Consider the following 22,796-nt stretch of genomic DNA (forward strand, 5'->3'; position numbering starts at 1 on the left):
ATCATCAGTCGCACAAGAACAAAGTGACTATCAGAGAGGACATCTAGACTGACGTGGTGCGTCTGTTGAGTGAACCACTGCGTAGATGTGATCGCTCTGATTGTGCCTGATCTTCTCTGCTCTTATCAGAAACATTCGGTTCCTGCTTCTCTGATCTCCTTTGATGCTTTGTGATGTTTGTGGTTACGAATAAATGAACTGCTGAATCAAGAACGAGGGAATGCAAAAACCTCAGCCAACAAAGTTATCAGGTTTTCATTTAAAGCGCCGGTTGTAGCATTAGCATGTTCATCTGATTAGCATCTGTGAGACCCTCTTTAACATTCATGCAAGGTCTAATTTTAGGGAAGAGTTAAAAAAAAATATCCTAAAAAACAAGATTAAGATTAAACCTTAGGAGAAAAGGACCAAGGCAAAATATGCAAAGCTTAACTACAGTTGAGAAACAAACACACGTGTGCCAAAAAATGCATTCTCCAATTATTTTCCACCTTCCCGCTCTTCCTCACACACACACATATGAGGATGTGCACACACTCCGCGGCCACCCACAGGAGCACGGCAAAGCACCGGCAGGTCTGCAGCCCGCGAGGCTGTTTGCCTGTGAATGACGGGCCGATCTTGAAGGCAGCAGCTGCCTGCCCCACAGCTCCAAGTGGAGCAGAAAATCAGGATAATTTCATTGTGATAATCAGCCTCCTGTTATCCCCGTCACTTTCCCTCGTGGAGGAGGGTGTGGAGAGGATGAAAACACAGAGAATGTGCGTTTCACGCCTGGCTGGCTGCAGCGGACCTTCACCTTCTGTGCTTTTATTGGACATATTCAGTTTTTTGTTGCTGTGAAGACTTTGATGAATTCCTGGATTTTATGCTCTCTCCAGAATCAGTCGCATCTGATCTCTGCAGCTCCCCGGCTCCTTATCGTTCCAGAAATCATGTTCCAGTTAATCAGATCAGGGTTCTGAAACAGGAGCTGTGAAGTCACGTGGAACAGCCTGAATTATTATTTTTTTACCACCACAACACTGACAGTAGGTGCAGGCCCGGGGGCAAGAGAAGTGGAGTTTTATTCTAAGTAAACCAGAAATGTGGATATTTGTGTTGGTTTTAATTACTTAAAACTGGTGTGAAAGTGTGTGTGGATGCTCCAGTGTAGACAAAATACAAACACAACAGTCGGCAGAACTTTAACTTCTCACCTCGGCTGAACTGTCTACACTCAGCACAGATTTCACATCTCTTTTTCTCCTTTTCAAATGTTCTTCTAAGCTGTCATTAGCACTTTCCTCTCTCTTCCTCTTCATATTGTTCCCTGTGAGACGCAGTCCCATGCATGTCTCCTGCTGCCTGTGTGGGTTTTCTCCAGGTATTCCAGGTTCCTCCTACGGTCCAGAAACATTAAACAGAAACAGCAAGTTGATCAGAGCCTCAGGAATATGACATTTTAGAAATAATGTAATGACAGAGTGGGCAAAGTTTATCCTATGATGAGCTACCGGGGGAATGAAATCCATCCCACACAATTAAGCAGGAAAAATGAGTTCAGTTGTATTTAAGAATAGTTATCTTGATATCTTCTCTGCACACATAAAGCTGCTGTTTCAGTCTATATGTTGCAATATTCTGATTGATATCGGTGCCCTCTAGTGGACGAGAAGCGACACATGTTTTTCACTGATCGGCGCTTTCAGGGAGAAACAATCGAAAAAAGTCCATACAAACTGTGTAGAAACGGTGCCTTAAACCCACCTCTTCACAGAGAGGCTTCTCGCTGTGGTTCGGTTTCGGTAGAACTGTGAAATAGCTGGAAGAAACCCAACAACACCAGTTCATCAATGTCAAGAAAGTCAGCTTTGGTTTACGCGTTGGTCTAACCTGGGAACTGTCCCTCCCTGCACCCTCCCGCTCCTCCTCCTCCTCCTCCCTCCTCCTCCTCCTCCTCCTCCTCCTCTTCCACTGGCAGCAGCTTCCTCCTGCGGAGCCTTCAGCGCACGGGCACCACCACGCACGTTCGCGGGTGATCGCGGCAAAACTGGGCCGGCTCCCCGCTGCGCGATGGGCACCTTCCCCCTGTGACCACCGCGGTTCTCCTCATCAGAACAGCAGGAACAGAAGCCCGACCACCAGGACCATGAAGTTGACGGTGCTCTTCCTCCTGTCGCTGTCCCGCCCGGTGTTCCTCACCGACACCTCCGGTAAGACGACCCCGCCGTCTTTCCTTCCTCATCTTCATCATCACTTTATTGTTGTGCGTGTTCCGTGTTGAGTGCGGACAGAATCGCAGACAGAGCGCGTGATTAAAGTCACCCCATGACCTTGATGCAGCGCAACCTGCACATTTCAAAGACCGTTTTAGTCTTGCTTTTACAAAATTGACATTAAATGAATTTGTTCTGAATGTTACATTGCCGCTGTGGAAATGTAACCCTGAGGGGTAAATTGAAAGGATGTTTCCCAACTTTGGGCCCGTATTTTGACATTGTGCATCCAAACAGCACAACAAAAGTCCCTCGGGTCAACCATCATTAGCCCAGGCCCAGTTCTGTCTGTCTGGGAGGCTTCGGAGGTCCGAAGAAGAAAACAATCTGGACTCACCAAACTTTTGATGAATTCGTTTTGTCTCCACATATTTATGCGCCTTGATCCTGGCCTGTGTTCAGGTTAAGCTTTAGGTGAACTGAACCTTTATTGGTGCAATTACGACCCCAAACATCATCAGTGCAGCTCCAGAAGGAGCCAGACGCCGTCGTACGGCAGGTGGTTCTGTGCTTTGCTTACATGTTAAGTCTAATCGAGCGTGAATCCAGACAGATGTGGAGTCGGAGGATAAACCAGCGTGGGGGTCAAGGTGTTCGCTCTTCCTCACACACATTAGCTCTTCCTCTCGGTCTCCCTTGTGTTTGACATTGCAGCTGTCTCATGTCAATACAGCCGTCTCTGGTGTCCTCAGAGACATCAGATCGCCTCAGGCGGAGGGACACAGAGCTGCCGACTGCTGTTAGCTCACGGCAGCGATGCACCATTAGACCCTCGTCTCCTCCTACAATACCTGCCTGAGTTGTTTTATTACAGGTTTTAAAGATCTGGTAAAATATTTTCTTTGCAGGAAATGTTCTTCCAGATTTTAATTCAAGAGCCTCGATGCGTTAGTCACAGTTGACACTCAAATCAACGATAGAAAATCAAATAAAATCATTGTAAAAAGGTAAAGGGCAGGTAAACTGATTTGAAAATAAAATACAAATTGGGGGAAATTTGGAAGTAAATGCATGAAAAGCTCTGAGGGGAAACCCAGCTGACCTGATTACGGCAGACAGGTTGTTTCAGAGCCTTGGGGCTCTGATGCAAAGGCTCTCACCCCCCCAACCCCATATTTATCATCCAGGTCACCAGAGCAGATCATTTATCCACACCTATGCTGTGGTGAGAGTCAGAAATGGGAGGGACAGAAACTCACACTGCTCAACCATTTACCAGACCAACTAGTTTGCGCTAAAACAAGGTGCAAAATGATCTTCTCTTCTTTAAATCAGATCCAAAAGGCTCTGCTAGCATTAGCTGTGTATCAAACCGGACAGGGAGGTCCTGTCGGGGCTCTGAAAGCTGCTTTCTGCTCCAGCGCAGAGCGAGTTTGTGTCCCTGGCGGAGATGGAGGACGCTCTCCTCAGGAACCTTTTCCAAGGATACCAGCGCTGGGTCCGGCCCATCCAGCACGCCAATGACACCATCAAAGTGCGCTTCGGACTCAAGATCTCCCAGCTGGTTGATGTGGTGAGACAACGGACGAGGCGTTCTTTCCTCTTATTCCGTACTTCACCGCTGAAAAACACTTTCCCCCAATAATTTTCCCACATTATTGAATGATTGAAACAACTCAAGTGCAGATTGTCGTCATTTATTTTGAAAGTCGTGTTTCGGCTGTCGGCGTGGACCGTGATGTCGCCGTATAACCGGAGTGGTTATTTAATATTTCGGCTGCTGTCTGCGATAGGTCGAGATGGTTTGGATGTTCCAGAGGAAGGAGCAGAGGAGGCGAATGGAGGAGTTCAACCCCTTCGCCTGAAATATTCATCCAAACCAGTTTAAAGTCGACTACACAGAGCCAGGAAAGAAAGAAAGAAAGAAAGAAAGAAAGAAAGAAAGAAAGAAAGAAAGAAAGAAAGAAAGAAAGAAAGAAAGAAAGAAAGAAAGGAAGAAAGAAGGAAGGGAGTGCAGCCATCTCTCCTGCTGCTGCGAGCGTCTGCATTAGATTATGCTTCCCCTGTTTTATGTGATCACTAAAGCAGCCGACTCATCTTGACAGCTGTGGCCTGCTCTGAAACTCACAGAGCAGCTACCATCTCTCTCAGCAGGGGCCATTTCTGTCACATCTTTCACTCTTGGATTTGCCTCTGCCAGTGTAGAAGCGCAGGCGTATTTCCCGCTCTCCATCCCCCCATTGCTCTACTGACCTCGCCTTCATTTGCCTCGCTCATGGTTGGGCGACGGAAGCCACCACTGGGTTCAGGTTTCTTTCATGGAAGCGGGGAGAGATAATATAGTTAGCTTCCATTATAGCTTCTCCTATAGTCCATTTATCAAGCAACACACTTTAATGAGGGGTCAACAAACACTGAGCACTTCTACATTACACAAACACACGGTCCTTCAGCTTGGCGTGTTTGGATGGCGTTAGCATATCTGGTGTTATAAAATAAAGCCCAACCATTAATGCTAGCATGCATGCATAGCTTACAGAACCCTTGTTTTATTTTACTGAAACATTTTGTCTGAAATCAATCAGCATCTGTTGGTAAGAGTACACATTTTTTTAGTTCCCAAATATGGATAATAACGCTCATGGAGAGGGATCTGCAACCATATTTTAAGAAATAATGACTTCATTAAGCAAAGGAAAGCAAATTTTTGTGAGGGCAATTATGTTCTGTTGAATTTTGGACACTCCATCATTAAAAACAACATTAAAAGCCACTTTTATCAATCCAGCTCAGTGGCGGCTACATGGACAGCATGCATTTTAATGGCTAATGAGTCCCTTACTCATGTGTTAGCTCCAAAACTACCATTTGTTGGTTCTGTTTTAGGATGAGAAGAACCAGCTGATGACCACCAATGTTTGGCTGTGCCAGGTGAGAACCCCCCCCCCCCCCAATGATTCATTAACATTGTGTTAATGTTGACCTCAGTCCATCACAGAAATATACAAATCCGTCTAATTAGGAGTGGATCGATTACAAGCTTCGCTGGAATCCAGACAAATATGGTGGCATCACCTCCATCAGGGTTCCCTCAGAAAACCTCTGGCTGCCCGACATCGTCCTTTACGAGAAGTAGAGCCTCCCATCACCAGTAATGCTGTTTTCAAAGAACAGGAACACGGGCTGGTTTTCTTTCTCCGCAGTGCTGATGGGAGGTTCGAGGGCTCCCTGATGACCAAAGCCATCGTCAGGTACAACGGCGCCATCACCTGGACGCCCCCTGCTAGTTACAAATCCGCCTGCACCATGGACGTCACCTTCTTCCCCTTCGACCGCCAGAACTGCACCATGAAGTTTGGCTCCTGGACCTACGACGGCACCATGGTGGACCTGATTCTGATCGACAAGCAGGTGGATCGGAAGGACTTCTTCGACAACGGGGAGTGGGAGATCCTCAGCGCCACCGGCGCTAAAGGGAACAGGAAGGACGGCCTGTACTCATACCCCTTCATCACATATTCCTTCATCCTGAAGAGGCTGCCGTTGTTCTACACCCTCTTCCTCATCATCCCCTGTTTGGGTCTGTCCTTCCTGACGGTCCTGGTCTTCTACCTGCCCTCGGACGAAGGGGAGAAGCTGTCCCTCTCCACCTCCGTCCTGGTGTCACTCACCGTCTTCCTCCTGGTCATAGAAGAAATCATCCCCTCCTCCTCCAAGGTCATCCCTCTCATCGGCGAGTACTTGCTCTTCATCATGATATTCGTCACGCTCTCCATCATCGTCACCGTCTTCGTCATCAACGTGCACCACCGCTCCTCGGCCACCTACCACCCCATGTCGCCATGGGTCCGCACTCTCTTCCTGCAGAAACTCCCGAGTTTGCTCTGCATGCGGGGCCACACGGACCGCTACCATTACCCAGAGCTGGGACCCGAAAGCCCGGAGCCGAAGCCTCGCTCAGGCGGTCGGAGGGGGGGGCAGAGAATCAGCAGTGGAGGCACCTATGGACAGGCGTCCTCGGAGGGAAAGGATGATGAGGACTGGGCGACCATGCTGGACAAGGCCATCTTCTCTGTCCGCTACATAAGCAGACACATCCGCAAGGAGCACTTCATCCGTGAGGTGGGTTCACTGAAGCCATGGGAGCTGTGGGAACCGGAGTCCGGGTCGAATATGTCTCATATGAACTGTTCAATTAAGTACATGACTATAAAGGTGATTTGAAACCCTTCAAAGGGGGCGAGGCTCCAGCTGCAGGGGAGGGGGAGGGGCTAAAACAGTGTAAGACTCCCTTTATGGAGAAGTGACCTCAGGGACTTTAGTTCATGGCTGGACCTTAATGGGCTGCTGTCACGCCTTTGGTTTCCCAGGTGGTGCAGGACTGGAAGTTCGTGGCTCAGGTGTTGGACAGGATCTTCCTCTGGGCCTTCCTCACCGTCTCCGTGCTGGGCACCATCCTCATCTTCACTCCTGCTCTGCAGAAGTTCATGCAAGTCCTCCCCCAGTCCTCCAGTGAGGAGCTTCCTTCCAACCTGCCGCAGTGACTCACAGGTCTGGACAACAGCTATGCAAGGCTGACTATTATTATGGTATACTGTTCATGTAACCTTACTTTAGTTACCTGATTAACTGTCTTCTCTGTTCTCACTGTCTAAAATGGTTCTAATGCAAAGAATTCACTCAGTGTGTTTTGTTGCGTTCAGGCAGTTGTTTCAGTTTCAGGTTTCAGGTGTCGGAGGCTTGAGAAGATCTGATGAAGAATTATTTTAGCCTGCTGACATAAAATGAAATAAAAAGAAATCCTCTGACTGCTTTAAGGGAAAAGTGAAAACTTTCCAACAGAGAACTTTCTCTGAGTTCACGTCTGTGTTGAATTTGGCACTTCTCGCATGAATGCTTCCAATTTCCCCTGGGAGACGGGCCACCTGCATCAAACGTCTCGTATCGACTCCGAAGAGAAGAAAAAGTAGATATTTCCATACATATTTATTTACCTACCAGGAATAGAACAGAACAGTGTACTCTGATGTCACGTCCTTTATTGACTGTCTGGATTTGTTTTATTGTCGACTCTTGTATTTCCATACGTCTGATGATGATCTGATAAAATCAGAACAGTGTTAAAAAAAAGCAGCACAACTGTTTTGTTAACATAAATCACATCAAGTTGTTTTGAATGTTGAAAAAAAATTAAACCGAATAAATTCTGCTTTAATCAAATGTCAGGTTGAAAAACAATAAAAGAACAACAGCGCCCCCGGCGGCCAAGCGGAGAGATGCACAACTCCTGCAAACGTGAACTGATAAATATGTCCCACTTTCCCCAGAATGTTCTGTAATTTAATTGTATAAGTTAAATGAACACAATAAAGCACTGTTTTATTTGCCTTTAGTGTTTAATTCAGTTACATACTTGACGCTGTTAATGAACAAATTATGCATCTAATGATTCTGCAACATAAAAACTCTTCCAGGTTTGTTGCCTCTCCACGAAAAACTACAGCGTCGGAGTTTTTATCTGTGTCCCCCTGTCTGACTGTCCAGGTGAGCTTGTGCGTTCCGCAGCATCTCCATATACATCCTGTTGTTCTCCCTAAGCAATGAAACACAACAAATGATCAGAGAAGGCTGACTGTTGATCCCCACACACCCCACACTAACTGCTTCACGTGCACTGGTTCACAGTAAGATCTGCACGGATGCTGCTGCTGATGTCACTCACGTGGCGACGGAGCGGTCAAACATCAGGTTATTCAGGTCTATGTAGTACTGAGCATTAGTGCGTAGAGCTGTCCAATACTCGTTGGCCTGATGATGAAAAACAGCTTTTTTATTGCAGTTCTTCGCTGGCTGGGGGTGATGCTACCAGAGCCTCTCACCTGCTCCTGAACGGTGTATCCCCACATGTTCTGGGAATGATATGGATCCCAGTATCCCGACTGTCTCTTCAGCCGGATGAACGTCTTGGCCTCTTTTTCCTTCACGAAGGGAGCAGCTAAAACCCCTGAGCAAGGATAAAAACACGAGATCGTCAAACCCTTTCTGATCTGGAACCATTTGCACTTGATCCTTTTAAGTACAGTATTTGCTTTACTCACCACTGACGAGAACAAACAGGAGCACAGACCTCATTTCTACAATGGCAAGTTAAAGAATTAACACAACAGGAGCCCTAAATCATATCGATTTTAAAGTTTCACCTCCTAAACTTTGATCAAAGTGTAGATAATCATAAATGTGGGGTTTACCTGCAGCGTGAGAGTGGATCTGCTGAGTGCTGGAGCGTCTCTGGAACCTCTGGCGTGAATGTGAACCTGAACAGGAGCCTCTTTCACAGACGGTCGGCCTGGAGATGAATAAACAGGCCGAGCCGTCACAGCCGGCTCTTCCGTGTGCCAGAGGTCTCATCCAAAAACACCCTCTCTGCAGGAACGGGTCACACTTCACAGTCAACACAAAGATCATACTGTGAGCTCCAAGTCTGGCAGGAAGAAAACAGGCTGCAGAGCTCACAGCAGCCTGAAGATTTGAACAGTCCAATGTATTTAGGTTACAGTATAAAAGGAGAAAAGGGTTCATCCTTTTCATTATTGTTGGGTTATAAGAAATACAATTAGATATTTTTAGAAATATATAGAAAATGAATCATGAATCTGCATTATCGGTCACTCTAAATCTGTTTTATCAACAAAATGCCCTTAAAATAACTTGACTATTTAAAGTGCAGTTCAAATGTTGTTTTTAAAAAAACCCAATTTAAACTTGCTGTGATTTCGCGCCGATGCAGCCTTTGTCCGCTAGAGGGCGGTATTACTGCATTCTTGTGGCGTCTGCTTCAGGCATTGAAATCTGAATTCTGCTGACATTTAATGCTAAATTATTTTCTTTACTTAAAATAATTGAAGACTTTTTTAAAAGATTAAAGTAATACAAACTCAACTTGAATAATTCATAAACAGTTTTTGCAGCAGTTTTGATGCAGCAGACCGTTTCTCCTTTGGGAGGACAGAATATTTTAACCTGATTTTAAGTCAGAAACGTTTTTCCCAGATGTTGAAGATTTCACTGCGGATCTCCAGAGAATCACTTTGGATTTCTCCTTCTCAAGGTGATGCAGAGAAAATCCTAGCTGAGCAGCACGCCTCCCAGAGGCCCCTGGAAAGGATGTAATATTTACGCCTGCACTCAGGAAAATGACCATCTTACAGCTGTAGTGACTTAATGCACAGAGACAATATTGAAAAGTCAAACTCAGCTCAATTTATTAACAATTCATCACTTCTTTAATTTATGAACCTCGGCAGCTTTAATAAACTGATGAAGAAAGGAGAAAAAGCCCTTTGGCAGGTAAGACACACAGTGTCACCTGTGTTTTATTGACTCTCGTGCACACCGCGACCTTTTCCAGTCCTAAATGTGTGAGAGGGCTGACCTTTCTCTGACATCCCATAATAGGTCATGGTACCATCCGTGTAAGAGAGACAAATGGCAGGCAGATACCGTAGGAAGTTTTCTGAGGAGGATCAAGATGAAGTTTACCATACGGACGGACACACACACACACACACACACACACCACACACACACACACACACACACACACACACACAAACACACACTTCCAAGTAGGAAGTGTTGACCAGACTGGAGGATGTTTCTGTTTTAATGTTTGGTGCTTCTGTTCAGTTCATTACTGGTAAAGTTTAAGTTCAATTAAAAACCGATTAAGACAAAACTTCTCATTTACGAAAGATGGAGCAGGGACCCCCCCCACCCCCCCACCCCCCTTCTCTCCATCCTGTCACCTCCAGTCAGTGGAACAATGCTTTTAAAAGCCAAATAATGCATAATACTCTGATCTAATCTCCAGAATGGATTCAGGATTACACACTCACGATAAAACGTCGCTGTTTTAACGCCGCTGAATAAAAAGAAATTAAAAATAGGAAAAATGCCGTATTATTTTCAGACGTTAAAGCAATTAAAGTGATTTTTTCCCATGTTTTAACTCAAAAACACTTTTTCATCTCCGATCTCTGACTGATGTGATCCACACTCTGCAAGAGCCCATCAAACCTCACCAAAACGGCCGCTTCAGCGTGATGCACACTGGGATTTATGGAGCGACACTGTCAGAAGATCTGACGCCCCCCCCGCCTCCCCCCCGGCTGTGACCGCGGTCCAGGAACATCAGCGTCAGATGTAAGATTCAGCAGCAAATGGCATCAAACAGCATAAATCCGCTGCTTCTACTACAGAGGACACAGAGAAATGTCAGAGTTGGACTCACTTTAATGCAGAAATCAGACATGTCAGTGTCGGGGGGGGGGGGGGTTCTGGTCTGTCGTTCAAACAACAGATTACTGCGCAGCTCTGAACTCATGCGGTGTAAATGTGGCACAGTAGATCTAAAATATATCACGTGATGTAAGAGACAGCATCAGAAATCCAATTTTACCAATGAACCCGGTTTAAATGAACCCGGTTTAAATAAAACCGTCTAAACCGTCCAATTTATTGACGTCTTTGTTTATGTTGTGTTGACTTGACTAATCTCATCTGTGTTTACCCTCTTAATTACTCCAGGACGTTCGCGCGCGCGTCAGAGGGTTTCAGCATCGGCGTGAACGCGCGTTTCTGAACTCCAGCGGCGCTTCATCCTCTCTCTCTCTCCCTCACACCACACACACAACACACACACACACACAACACACACCACACACACACACACACACACACACCTCCTCGTCGTCTCCCTCCTGTTTGCGGAGCAGCTTCCAGTCTTCTGCCGCTCTGAGGTTCACGGGCACCGAAGGAGCCACCGACCTGCGTCAGGATGCGCTTCTACAAGTTCTGGAGATCGGTTGGCTTCTACATCTGTGCGGCTGCGCTTTTCCAAGGTAGGAGCAACTTTTAGCCCCTTCTTCTCCTTCCTGCCTTTACTCCTCTAACGGTGCTGCTGCTTCTGGGGTTTTTGAGGGTTTCTAATTGAACGGGGTTTCTTGGCGTCTCCAATCTTTTGCTCATGGATTCAAAACTGTAGCCCATGAATGCCTCGGTAAGGAGGATTTTTCACTTGAATCCATGTTTCTAACAGGATGCAGATGTCCATACGAGGCTGCAGAAATGCTCCTTTCTGCAGCATCTGGGCTGTTTAGCAACAAGATTGTGACATCGTGTCTCAAACCTTTTGTCCCAGCTCTGTTTCTCTCTCTCTCTGTCTCTGTCTCTCTGTGTCTCTCTGCCTGCATGTCTCTGTCTCTGTGTGTCTGCCCCTTTCTCTCTTTCTTTAAATACTTTGAAAACTGTCTGTTTTCTGCTGAATGTTTTAATTCTGTGAGACACACCTGAACAGTCACACCGTTGTGTTGTACTCTTCACGTGCGCTCTGGTCCAAACAGCATCTCAAGCTCAAGCGCATTGCCTCTGAAATTCATCATTGCTGTGACTAAGACGCATCTCCACTCCAGTCCAGCCAGGTCACACATCTTTCTACCCGTGGCTTTGAGAGAGTCATGATGGCATCTCTGCTCCCTGCAGGGACTCCAGCCAGACGCTGCAGACTGAGTCTTAAACTCTGGTTTGGGGAGTGTTGAAGAGAGGGTTGAGTGATATTCTGACCAGTAAAAACGCCTCCATCACATCTCAGCTCTGGGACACGTGGGTCTGCTGGTGGTAGGATGCTGGCATCCATCATCTGTGGTCCTCACACCATGAGGAACATGGATGTGGTCGCCAGGCACTCTGAACCGGACCGTGGCAAAGGTCTTAACTCCTGGATTAGGATTAAGCAGCCAGCGGTTTTAAGACTCTAAGCCCTCGACTGTATATTTATTGTGAATCTCTCCTCTATGAATCCGTCCCTCGAAAACCCCATTAACACACCCCACCATACGCTCACAGGCCTCTTCTACGGCGCTGGGCGCCTCATGGTGCCTGTAACGGCGCGTTAATGGGGTTTCCCGGTCCTGCCTCGCCGGCGTGGGTGACAGACAAAGAAAATGCTACAGCAAAACCAAAAAAAGCGAATCAGTTCCCATCATGCTTTGAGCTCTCGCCTCACACTCAAGCCAAAACAGGAGATATTTGCAACTGAATGCCTGAACATGAAGCATCCGCCGTGGTGTCGACGGTCCTGCTCCTCAGGGAGCGGCGGTCCGTCAGCAAGGTCTTTGTGCAGCCCCCCTCCCCTCTCTAGTTTCAGAGCTCCAGGTCTTTGCTCTGTGCCCTCTTTTTGTCCAGCCTGACCCACAGAACTGATTTATTACATACATTAGGGTTGTGGTTAGTAAATTATGACCACTTGAACATGAGTTTTTTCTTAGATTGTCTAGAACTAACCACCAAAAAACAAACAAACAATACCTGAATTACTCCAAATCAATGTTGAGCCCATCTGGACAAATTCATGACACATACCATGATGAGAAAAGTGGCATTTTCAGGAGCAAAATAATCAGATTATGTCATTTCTGGAGCTATTAGATCTATCATGGGATTTATCATATAACGGCAGGTGTCAGATTATGAGAATTTGGATCAATATCTGTGTTTGTAGATTCCTTTCTTTCTTTTAAAGATGCACATGTCCCAGTATTGGACTTGTTTTAACTGGGCTCATCGGGGCACCAAAACAACCTGATGTAAGCAGAGGGTATTTAACCCTCCGCCTCAAATAGTGAACTGGATGGTTTCTTTTGGGAAATGTGTGTGTGAGTAACCTGTTGGATGAGAGGTGACCTAGAAGAGGTTCGTTCCATGGGACCGAACAGACGTCACGGTGTCTTTTGTGGCTGCGATGAGCGTTTTTGGTACTATTTCCTGCTGAAAAGACATAAAACAGCATAAATTCCTTCTGCTCATTTGTAGATTGTGTGATTAAAGGTGATGACCTCATTTTCTTTATTTTTGCGAATAAACTGGAAAAGGACTTCCCAACCTTATCACCTTTCATGTGTTCAAAAACACAAGAGAAAGAGGAAAACACTGTCAAAAGAGAAAAGGGTTGATTTAGCATAGCTGAGAAAAATCGGGAAAATGGAAATGGCTGAATGAATTATCCCAATATTGGGAGGAGGCTTTCATGGGGTGGGTTGCAGAATAAATTAGGGTGTTTATTCCAAAAGATGAAGAGAAGGGAAGAGATTAGAGGCAGAAACAGAGCAGGAACAATAGAAAGACACTTCTGCTCTCTGTCATATTCACTTGTTTAGCACTGCTGCCGTCAGAAGCACATCTGCAACATGAATAGTGATGCTCAGCATCACAGATGTCTCCTAAGTTCATTCTTATATAGGTTGATATTAATGGAAGCATCTGTTGGTAAGATGCACAGCTGCCAGCTGATGTACAGACGCTCCTCAGGTCTGCCAGCGACACCATCAAGGCTCCTCTATAGGTGACCCTATGTTGTTCTTGGATTGAAACACCTCCATCTCTTTTTAGCACCCCCATCAGAGCTCCACAGACATAAAGAGGTTAACCTGCACAGCCCAGGTTCATGCCGTATTTCTCCAATCCACATTTTTTATTTCGTCTCCATTGCACCTCAGTAGAGGTGTCCATCGATCGGCCGACCCGCTATTCTCATAACCGATGTGGAGGAATAATGTCTTGGTCCCCGGGGAGACAGAGAAATAAACTGTTAACAACTCCCCGCCCCCTCCCCAAGGAGTCCAGACTCATCCAGGTTTCACATATTAAAGTTGTCATGTGACCTCAGCCTGATTTTACGTTAGCAACTCTGATGGTCACACGCTCTCAAATTCCTCCATCCTGAAATAGTTCATCTCTGGCATCTGGTCAGTTTCCTTCACGTAGATAGACACGTCTTAGCCTTGTGTCTGTGACCTCTGACCTCTAATAATCACTGGCTGTAATGATGAAGTATTGATCTACTTTAGATGCATCATTAGCATGTGCTACTTTAGGGCGTACAGAGTTGACATGATGTACCTCATATGTACTTGTGTGTGTGTGTGTGTGAGTGTGTGTGTGGTGTGTGTGTGTGTGTGTGTGTGAGAGTGTGTGTGTGTGAGAGAGAGAGTGTGTGTGTGTGTGTGTGGTGTGTGTGTGTGTGTGTGTGTGTGTGTGTGTGTGTGTGTGTGTGTGTGTGCGTGTGTGTGTGTGTGTGTGTGTGTGTGTGTGGTGTGTGTGTGTGTGTGTGTGTGTGTGTGTTTGCACCAGTCCATTATTTAACGAGATCTCCCGGTGTCTCTGGTCTTGTTCAGGGTCTCTGCAGGGGGAATACCAGAGGAAGCTCTACAAGGAACTGCTGGCTAACTACAACCGGCTGGAGAGGCCCGTGGTCAACGACTCAGCCCCCATCCTGGTGGAGCTGGGCCTCACCCTGCTGCAGATCATCGACGTGGTGAGGATGGCCGAGATCTTCCAACAAGGGTGGAATGTTAAATGTTAGAGTTCAGTCAGTTCTCTCTCGACTTTGTCCTTCGGATGCTTACAGTAATCCTTTTAACCAGGTTATTGTCCTCCTGAATAATGCCATGAAAACATTAAAGTTTTAAACCATATTACTCAGTCTTGAAATATAAATGAACAACTCAATTATTTAAAACCCTTTCACTCCTTATAGAGCACATTTAGTCTCTTTAGTGTAACAAATAGAGACTTACGTACACAGACCAGCCATAAAAAGCAAGAGTCAAGCTCTCATCCTGATTATTCTTTCACACGTTTACATCCCTTAAATCCACCCGGGCCTTCGAAACCATTTAACAATGCTGGGTAACATCATTGTTTTCATGATTTATTCAGATTGTTTTCACCCTTTTTTTATCTACAGGATGAGAAGAACCAAGTGTTGATGACCAATGCATGGCTGCAGTTGGTAAGTGAACATCCAGGGGTCCTCGTCTGGTTCCACTCTGGCTTTGAGTTCCAAATGTGAGCTGGATTGTCCAGTTAATCTACACCTCCTCATTCCCAATAGGAGGGGAAATGTGTTGTTTCATCCAAACAGGTTGAATAAATTCACACTCTTCTGCAGCCACAGCATCACCTTTGACCTCTGTCTCTTGTTGTCCCAGTATTGGACAGACATCTACCTAACCTGGAATCCAGAAAGCTACCCTGGTGTCCAGAACCTCCGATTCCCTTCAGACCAGGTCTGGACCCCTGACATCCTGCTCTACAACAGGTCAGAACTGTGGCACCGTTCCCTAAAAGCTTCTTTACCTCCATCTCTTTCTTGGAGCTTGTGATTGAGGCCAGTTTGATGACGTTTGTTTTGGTCGGGTCTGTATTGGGGAGTTTCTGGAGTCAGTTCTGAATGTAGGCCACTGCTCTTCAGAACCACTAACTGCGCTGCCTCCGCGCGCTCGAGAGACACATCGGCTCCGGTGCAGAGAAACAGGAAATAGATCCCATCTGATACGATTTGGGAACAATGCAGAAATGTCTGTATTTCAGAAAAGCACCAGGACAGAACAAAGATATGAAGGTATTAACCCAAATTTAAAAGCCCTGCTTTTAGACCTGCCTGGATTAACACCCTAATCTATTCCTGCTCTCACCTGCTTTACTCCCATATCTGCCTCTCTAATTCTCTCCATCGCCCTTCTTCTTTCTGTCTCCCAACATCTCTCTTTCATAACTCACCAATGTCTCACTCTAATTCACTCTCTTCTTTCTCTCCATATTTCTTTGTTGCTGCTCCTCCTCATAATTCATTCCACCTTCCTTGCTCCTCTCTCAGCAGGAACTTTCTCTCAGAGCTTCATCTCCTCCTGCTAAAATTCTCAACTGCTTTTTTGTTGTTGTTGTTGTTTGGTAATGTTCCAAATGAATGTAAAAAAGCTGAAATTCTGCTCTGGACTTATTTAATCTCTTTAGGAGATTAGGGTGGAACTATTCCTCTGTTGGTCCAGTTCTTTTTCCTGCCGGAGCTGCCTCAGACCACCATTTAGCTGCTCCAGCTGTTTCTTCCTGATATGAGGAATTTTGCTAATTTTGTTATTCATCTCAATAATCACAAACACAACAATTCTGGATGCTAGCACTTATGCTTTAAAGAAACACATCAATGCATGTTCTGTAATCTATGAGCTGCTCCTTTCATTTTTAAACTACATATCAGACATCTTGGAATCTGAACATTCATTTTACAAATGTCAGGGGATTTACAATCCCATTCTAGTTCACGCCACCTCATAATTTATCAGCACGTCACCACTGTGCTAGTCGGGCATTAGTAGGTTTTTGAGCGGCAGATGGGGAGCTGTGGACGGCTGTGTTGTCAGGTCACCCTGACGCCACCATAATGCAAAACCCAGCTCCCCATCCTGCCCATCCCAACTAACCACCTAACCCTGACCTAAACCCAATTCTAACCTCGACCTTAAAACAAGGTCTTAACCCTCAAACAGTCCTTTGAAGTTGTGAGGACCATCCAAAATGACCCCCCACCCCATCCCCCCTTGTGGCTGAGTTGGTGTCAGAAGTCCATGAAGAGCCAACTCCTTGGTTTCCGTAGTGGCACATTGTCTCAGAGATTCACTCTGGTTACATTTTCAAATACACCTGTCTGTGATTGACAGCTGACTTCACCCCCCCCCCCCCCACACACACACACAGACACATGTTAACGACACCTTAGCACATTCCTGTGTGCAAAGGTCCTTTTTTAATTGAATTTGGCACGTTCGTTTGTCTGACGGTGTCCAATCAACGTTGTCATCCATCAATGGTGCGACTGGGAATTAATGAGGCAGGAGGACGTCCAGCTGAGGCGAATGGCAGAGATCTATTTCAGCCAGCAGAGGAGGTAGACGGAGAGAGAGGAGGGGACGTCTTGACAGAACTAGAGGAGCAGATGTAATGGACTAAATTGTAACTTTGTCTGAATCTGTTTTGACAGATGGTTGGATGGATGGATGCATGCTTGGCCGCCACAAGTTTTTTGGTCTTTTTATTTGATTTGGGTGGTTGCAGCCTCCCGTCCTTCCAGCAATGTTACCTGCCACTCAGCATCGTCCGCACCAGGGTCACGGTTTCACAGTACGGACTCATGAAAAAACATGTCTGTGAGTGAAAGTCAGAAACCTGTTTAGTTTCCGTTTTAGATGGATGACTCGTGTCTGCTGGTGCCACCGGAACCAGTGGAGCCAGCACCAGGCTCAGTTTCACCCCTGCTCCACTCTCAAATCTCCTTGTGGCTTTTGATCAGGAGAAACATTCTGCAGCCACATTCAACACAAAAGAATTTAATTTTCAACACCTTTTAGGCCCCAGATTGTGTAATTCACATCCTTCCAGTTGATTAAACATCAGCAGCAGGGTGGACCAGGCAGCTCTGGTGATGAATTATTCAAACATTAGCTTGAATTTATCCGAACTTAAGTGCTTTTATTCATGAACATACATCCCAGCGCGGCGTGCCTGTGTCATATGTTTGTAGATTTTCAATGATGTATTCGTGATAAAATTCTACAGTGATAACCAGGAACTTCAATCACAGTGTGAGCAGATGAAAATGTGAGTTTGTATTCCGGGTAGTGAGTAAAAGAGATGATCGAGAAATTGGACAAATAGAGTTGGAAACTTGGAGTTAACATATTTTAACCCCACGTGGAAGATGTGGTTATGAACTATTTGATCTTGTGCTCATCACAATAACACCTCCTTTGAAACCATTTGGACTTTTCAGAAGTCCTTGGCTGCTTTGTAGAACCAGAAAACAACAAGTTGGGGCTCCGCTCCTCAACATCATCCGTTTGAATTAGTAAACCCAACCTCCAGGGTCCGGTTGTTGTTATGAGACACTAATGTGAGCAGACATCCTTGATTAAAGACCAGTTTGACTTTATTCCCTCCCCAGTGCCGACGAGCGGTTTGACGCCACGTTCCACACTAACGTTCTGGTGAACGCGTCAGGCTACTGTCAGTACATCCCGCCAGGCATCCTGAAGAGCACCTGCTACATCGATGTGCGTTGGTTCCCGTTTGATGTCCAAAAATGTGACTTAAAATTCGGCTCCTGGACGCACAACGGCTGGCTGCTGGACCTCCAGATGCTGGACGTGGACACGTCTACATACATACCCAACGGGGAGTGGGACCTCGTGGGTAGGGGACGGTTTTCTTGATCACACATGCAGATAAGTGTGTGATAAAGGTGTAGCTCAGCTGTGTGAGAACAGAACACACATCTGTACCCGCAGGACAAAACCTGTCCCACCTGACCTGTGTCTTTTTTGTGGCTTCGTCTTTTAGGGGTGCCGGCCAAGCGTAACGAGCTCTACTACGACTGCTGTAAGGAGCCGTACCCCGATGTGACCTTCACAGTCACCATGCGCCGCAGGACGTTGTATTATGGCCTCAACCTGCTCATCCCCTGTGTGCTGATCTCTGGCTTGGCCCTGCTGGTCTTCTTGCTGCCCGCAGACTCTGGAGAGAAGATTTCTCTGGGTGAGAAAGCCTTCAACAGACAGGGTGTCACTGAACAAAAGATAATAATTAAACTTGAAATAAAACAATATCTTTCAATGTGATCAGCAATTTTGAATAAGAATATTTGCTCTTTGAATCAGTCTGAGAGTCACTCAGCTTGTAAAGGCAGCCTGGATGATTACAAACGTCTAATACTGTCAATATACTGTACAAGTCAGAGGAGCCATCAGAGGATACATGGTTGTAGCCATGGCAACTTACTGATTACACATGTTGGTATTGACTGATTGTTTTTACCTGTGTGCTGATGTCTCTTCCTGTCTCTGTCTCAAGGCATCACTGTGCTGCTTTCGCTCACTGTCTTCATGCTCCTGGTAGCAGAGATCATGCCCGCCACGTCCGACTCTGTTCCACTCATCGGTGGGTCGTGTTTCCGTGCACGTGCCCCTTTATAACACATGCGTGTGTGCACTCAATAGGGAGATGTGCTGGTGAAGGAGGTCAGCACAGAATTTTAAGACCACCACATAAACCATTTTCTCCTACCCTTCGGGCAAATTGTGGCTTCGTGCCTTCAACGGCGCCCTCCTAGTGGAGAAAACATCCTTTGAGGTGCCCTTTAGATGAGATGCTTCCTTCTAAGGTGCTCTTCTAACCTGGAATTAGATAAAGGTCCCTGAGGGTGTCCTTCAGAGGAAACAAATAATGTAAAATTCTGCTTATGCTACCTGCTATCAGCTTATGCGACATGATAGATTGCCCTCTACGCCGCCATGCCTCTGCACCCTAAACATCCTACTGCTGCCTTTGAATAAATGAATTGTAATTAACCAGTTAATTACAAATGCACATGAGTCTGTTTGATTTATCGGCTAATTTTTGAATAAACTGCCTCCAAAAGATACCACGTTCACAATAACGGGACAAATGATAGACCTGAAAACACGCCGTCGTCTGGCAGCGCAGATAAATAAAAAACGCGTGTTGTGTGAGGCCGGAAGGCGTCGATACATCACTCGGCTGAAGCGAGTGGTTAGCAGGTAGACTAAATTTATCGGCTACAAACTGTCAGCGCCGTTAATGGGCTGTGAAATCTCCTTCTTGGGAGGCAGCAGAAGAAAGAGGACAGGAGACAGAACAAAAGACAACTGTCCCTCCTGACTGATCTGAGATCTGATCTGTTTTAATGGAAAAATGAAGTAATTAAAGTGTCTGCATCAGTTTAATGATAGAAGAGGAGGAAGAGGGAGACATGATTGTCTTTACTTCTGGTTGTTACACACGAGATACATGCATGAACACAGGGAGAACACGCGGTGGTGTGAACAGGTGCTCTGAGCATATGGAGGCGAGGGTACCTTGCTAAGGGGCACCTCTCTTTCTGCTAGCCCATTTTTCAATGTCCACAACCCAGACCAGTCCCCCGAGGTTCTGTCTGCTGCCTGTGGACGTCAGCAAGATTAATCATCTTCGTCACCGTCACAAGGTCGTCCCCTATAGCGCTGCTTTCCACTACTGTGGCCTAATGTCCAACAGTTGTTTATGTTTTTGTACTCTCAAACTTTCATAATCTGTTCGGCACGATACTTTTATTTCATTTGATGCTGCTTGTTTGGACTTAATTTATGACTGCATTTGCCAACAATGATTCCTATTTGCTATTTCATCAAATACAGTATATGATTCATTAGGCAGCAGTGTTCAGCATCTGTAGTGTGTGTGTGTGTGTGTGTGTGTTGGTTCTGCCCTTGGCAACAGTACCAGCTCTGCTTTCCATCCATGTTACAGTGTGAAGCCAACCCACATTTTCTTGGTGCTTGTTTATTAAGTCCGACTGGGCCAGCTCAGCTGGAGTTTAAATACAGGATAAAACCCAAAACCCTCAAAAGTGAAAGTGTTTTTTTGTTGCTGTAATCAACAGCGCAGTACTTTGCCAGCACCATGATGATTGTGGGAATGTCTGTGGTGGTGACAGTGATCGTCCTGCAGTTTCACCATCACGACCCTCACGGAGGGAAGATGCCTAAATGGGTGAGTGACCGGCGTTCCCATTCTGGGGGTCATCATGTAAAACCCCTAACAGGCAGTTTCCTCTGACATCTCGCTTTGCTTTTCCAGGTTCGTGTGATTTTGTTGAACTGGTGTGCCTGGTTCCTCCGAATGAAGCAACCCGGTGACGAGCGTAAGCGGCCGGGTTATAAAGCTCGCCACCTCTCCCAGCGTCACTCCAGCTCCAGCTCCATAGAGATGAGCGCCATGCCCAGCCTCAGCGTGCCCCTCGCTCAGACCTCTGGCCCATCGTGCCCAACAGGAACCTCCAACGGCTCCATGGGTTTTTACTTTAGCACCTACCACCCGACAGACAGCTCATCCTGTCCCCCTTCCAGTGACTCTGGGGTGGCACTTGGAGGACGCAACCACAGCTCCCCCAGCGAGGAGGCGGAGCCACCTGTCGGAGGCAGCGGCGGAAGCCTGGGAATGGGAGTGGGAAGGGTCAGCATCCCCCCACCAGAGATCATGTGCATCCTTGAGGAGGTGTCCTACATAGCCCAGAGGTTCCGGGACCAAGACGAGGCCGAGGCCATCTGCAGCGAGTGGAAGTTTGCGGCGGCGGTGGTGGACCGCCTCTGTCTGGTGGCCTTCTCCCTCTTCTCCATCATCTGCACCTTCACCATCCTCATGTCTGCGCCCAACTTCATAGAGGCCGTTTCAAAGGACTTCACATAGGTGTTTCCAGCAGGACAGGGACAAAAACAGAGCAGAAGGGTGACGGAGGAATATAAAGAGTGAGGCAGGACAGGAAGTTCAAGTCAGACTTTGGAGACGCTGGAAAGGAGAAAAAGATAACCACGAGTAGAGATCCAAATCTGTAGAGTTGAACACGTCTGTTTAGTGAGTAATTAATGAGATAGAATTGATTGAAGAGAACATTGTTTTTCCGGTCCACCTCATCACCTGTGTTCACCTGTACAGGCAGAGGTGAAGTCACCTTAGCCAGAGCTCATAAACCTTCTGGGGACGTTACTGTCTGTTTGTGCTATCAGTGTTGGTGCATTTGATGAGTCAATAACAGATGTTACTGTGGATTTAATTACTGTTTCTTCTGTTTTAATGGCTCAACTGTCTAATTTCAGTACCGATCCTGTGTAAAAGCTAGAGGAGTCCTCGTTTGATGTTACTGTTTCAGCTAAAAGAATCTCGAGCTATTTAAGACAGACGTTTGTGTCCTAAAGTGGATCTCTTGGCCAATAATGTCCCTTCAGCTGGACAGTATTTTTAATAACAGATGATATTACGCATGAAAAAGGATTTTGTCGCTGTAAAGGTTCGCCTCTCACTGCTCCGTTCACCTCCATCAGTTAGATGTGACCTTTTTTCCAATTTGTGTCAATAAAACTTTATTCTCTGAGGAACAGAGTGTGATGGATCCTCAACTGTAGCATCACTACACTGCCTGAATAAACGCCAAGAAAACCGACATTTCATTTAAATAATAATAAGAAGTGGTGTTGCAACAAGCTCACTTGGTTTATGATTTAAACCTCATTATAAATCTATGACAGATTTATGCAGGTTTATGCAGATAAAGTCAGGGATTATATCTTTTAAACAAAGATAGTGGGCACACAGATGACTGTTGAACCATCCCCCATCGGCTTCAATTTCACCTTTCTAAAAAAGTGTTTGAGAATTAAAGGCAAAATAATTAAGGACAGCCGTGAAATATAACAAAACAAATGATTTTCATTTGGCCTGATTGTTCAACAATAAAGTAATTCCCTTCACGCTTCAAGCAGAAGGTGAAATTAACCAACCAAGTGTCTCCAAAGCACACATGACGGAGGAGCATCCTAATCTGAAACTATTACATAACTGTAAATTAACAGAGACTCTGTCAGGACATGTAGGTTAGATGATAAAGCATCAGCTGGCAACCATATAGCCATATGTTTGTGTGTGTGTGTGTGTGTGTGTGTGTGTGTGTGTGTAGGAGAGTCTTTACTGTTGAGGTGTGTATTAGCCAGGGTGCACAACCTGAGAAGCAAATTCACATCTGGAGGCTGTTACTCCCTCAGTGTTGCTGACTGTCAGATTATCTAAGAACCGGAAGGTTCAGGTCCAACCTCTGGAGCACGGAGGCCCCAGGGAGGGATGTGAACCCCTGATGATTGGAATGACCCCTGACCCCTG

The 22,796-nt window shown here is 46.1% G+C and overlaps 3 protein-coding genes and 1 long non-coding RNA gene across 4 annotated transcripts; 2 read left to right on the plus strand and 2 right to left on the minus strand.

Moving 5' to 3' along the window:
- Positions 1 to 1,042: 1,042 nt before the first annotated feature.
- LOC130531559 (uncharacterized) lies at positions 1,043 to 1,892 on the minus strand. Its single transcript, XR_008952136.1, has 2 exons — positions 1,750 to 1,892; positions 1,043 to 1,382 (listed from the first exon to the last, which is right to left on the minus strand). It is a non-coding gene; the product is annotated as an uncharacterized LOC130531559 (long non-coding RNA).
- A 64-nt stretch (positions 1,893 to 1,956) lies between these two features.
- On the plus strand, positions 1,957 to 7,585 carry LOC130531557 (neuronal acetylcholine receptor subunit non-alpha-2-like). Its single transcript, XM_057043602.1, has 6 exons — positions 1,957 to 2,195; positions 3,620 to 3,771; positions 5,085 to 5,129; positions 5,221 to 5,330; positions 5,402 to 6,320; positions 6,569 to 7,585. The coding sequence occupies exons 1-6, from the start codon at positions 2,132 to 2,134 to the stop codon at positions 6,740 to 6,742; spliced, it is 1,464 nt and encodes a 487-aa protein (XP_056899582.1). The 5' UTR covers positions 1,957 to 2,131; the 3' UTR covers positions 6,743 to 7,585.
- Positions 7,576 to 8,621, minus strand: LOC130531558 (uncharacterized protein C3orf85-like). The gene is made up of 5 exons (XM_057043603.1): positions 8,447 to 8,621; positions 8,297 to 8,332; positions 8,078 to 8,202; positions 7,921 to 8,006; positions 7,576 to 7,791 (listed from the first exon to the last, which is right to left on the minus strand). The coding sequence occupies exons 1-5, from the start codon at positions 8,604 to 8,606 to the stop codon at positions 7,713 to 7,715; spliced, it is 486 nt and encodes a 161-aa protein (XP_056899583.1). The 5' UTR covers positions 8,607 to 8,621; the 3' UTR covers positions 7,576 to 7,712.
- Positions 8,622 to 10,910: 2,289 nt separating this feature from the next.
- LOC130531728 (neuronal acetylcholine receptor subunit alpha-7-like) lies at positions 10,911 to 22,018 on the plus strand. Its single transcript, XM_057043837.1, has 9 exons — positions 10,911 to 11,098; positions 14,429 to 14,568; positions 15,001 to 15,045; positions 15,245 to 15,354; positions 18,034 to 18,281; positions 18,429 to 18,623; positions 18,939 to 19,025; positions 20,527 to 20,636; positions 20,724 to 22,018. The coding sequence occupies exons 1-9, from the start codon at positions 11,035 to 11,037 to the stop codon at positions 21,330 to 21,332; spliced, it is 1,608 nt and encodes a 535-aa protein (XP_056899817.1). The 5' UTR covers positions 10,911 to 11,034; the 3' UTR covers positions 21,333 to 22,018.
- The last annotated feature ends 778 nt before the right edge of the window (positions 22,019 to 22,796 follow it).

Source organism: Takifugu flavidus, chromosome 9 (genome assembly GCF_003711565.1).
Source record: "Takifugu flavidus isolate HTHZ2018 chromosome 9, ASM371156v2, whole genome shotgun sequence".
Classification (NCBI taxonomy): Eukaryota; Metazoa; Chordata; class Actinopteri; order Tetraodontiformes; family Tetraodontidae; genus Takifugu; species Takifugu flavidus.

Coding starts and splice junctions, on each gene's coding strand:
- LOC130531557 (XM_057043602.1), top strand. CDS start 2,132: ATGAAGTTGACGGTGCTCTTCCTCCTGTCGCTGTCCCGCCCGGTGTTC. Junction 2,196..3,619: donor GTTCCTCACCGACACCTCCG/GTAAGACGACCC, acceptor TTTCTGCTCCAG/CGCAGAGCGAGTTTGTGTCC. Junction 5,331..5,401: donor GACATCGTCCTTTACGAGAA/GTAGAGCCTCCC, acceptor CTTTCTCCGCAG/TGCTGATGGGAGGTTCGAGG.
- LOC130531558 (XM_057043603.1), bottom strand. CDS start 8,606: ATGAGACCTCTGGCACACGGAAGAGCCGGCTGTGACGGCTCGGCCTGT. Junction 8,203..8,296: donor CCTGTTTGTTCTCGTCAGTG/GTGAGTAAAGCA, acceptor ATCCTTGCTCAG/GGGTTTTAGCTGCTCCCTTC. Junction 8,007..8,077: donor GATACACCGTTCAGGAGCAG/GTGAGAGGCTCT, acceptor TTTCATCATCAG/GCCAACGAGTATTGGACAGC.
- LOC130531728 (XM_057043837.1), top strand. CDS start 11,035: ATGCGCTTCTACAAGTTCTGGAGATCGGTTGGCTTCTACATCTGTGCG. Junction 11,099..14,428: donor TGCGGCTGCGCTTTTCCAAG/GTAGGAGCAACT, acceptor GGTCTTGTTCAG/GGTCTCTGCAGGGGGAATAC. Junction 15,355..18,033: donor GACATCCTGCTCTACAACAG/GTCAGAACTGTG, acceptor TTCCCTCCCCAG/TGCCGACGAGCGGTTTGACG.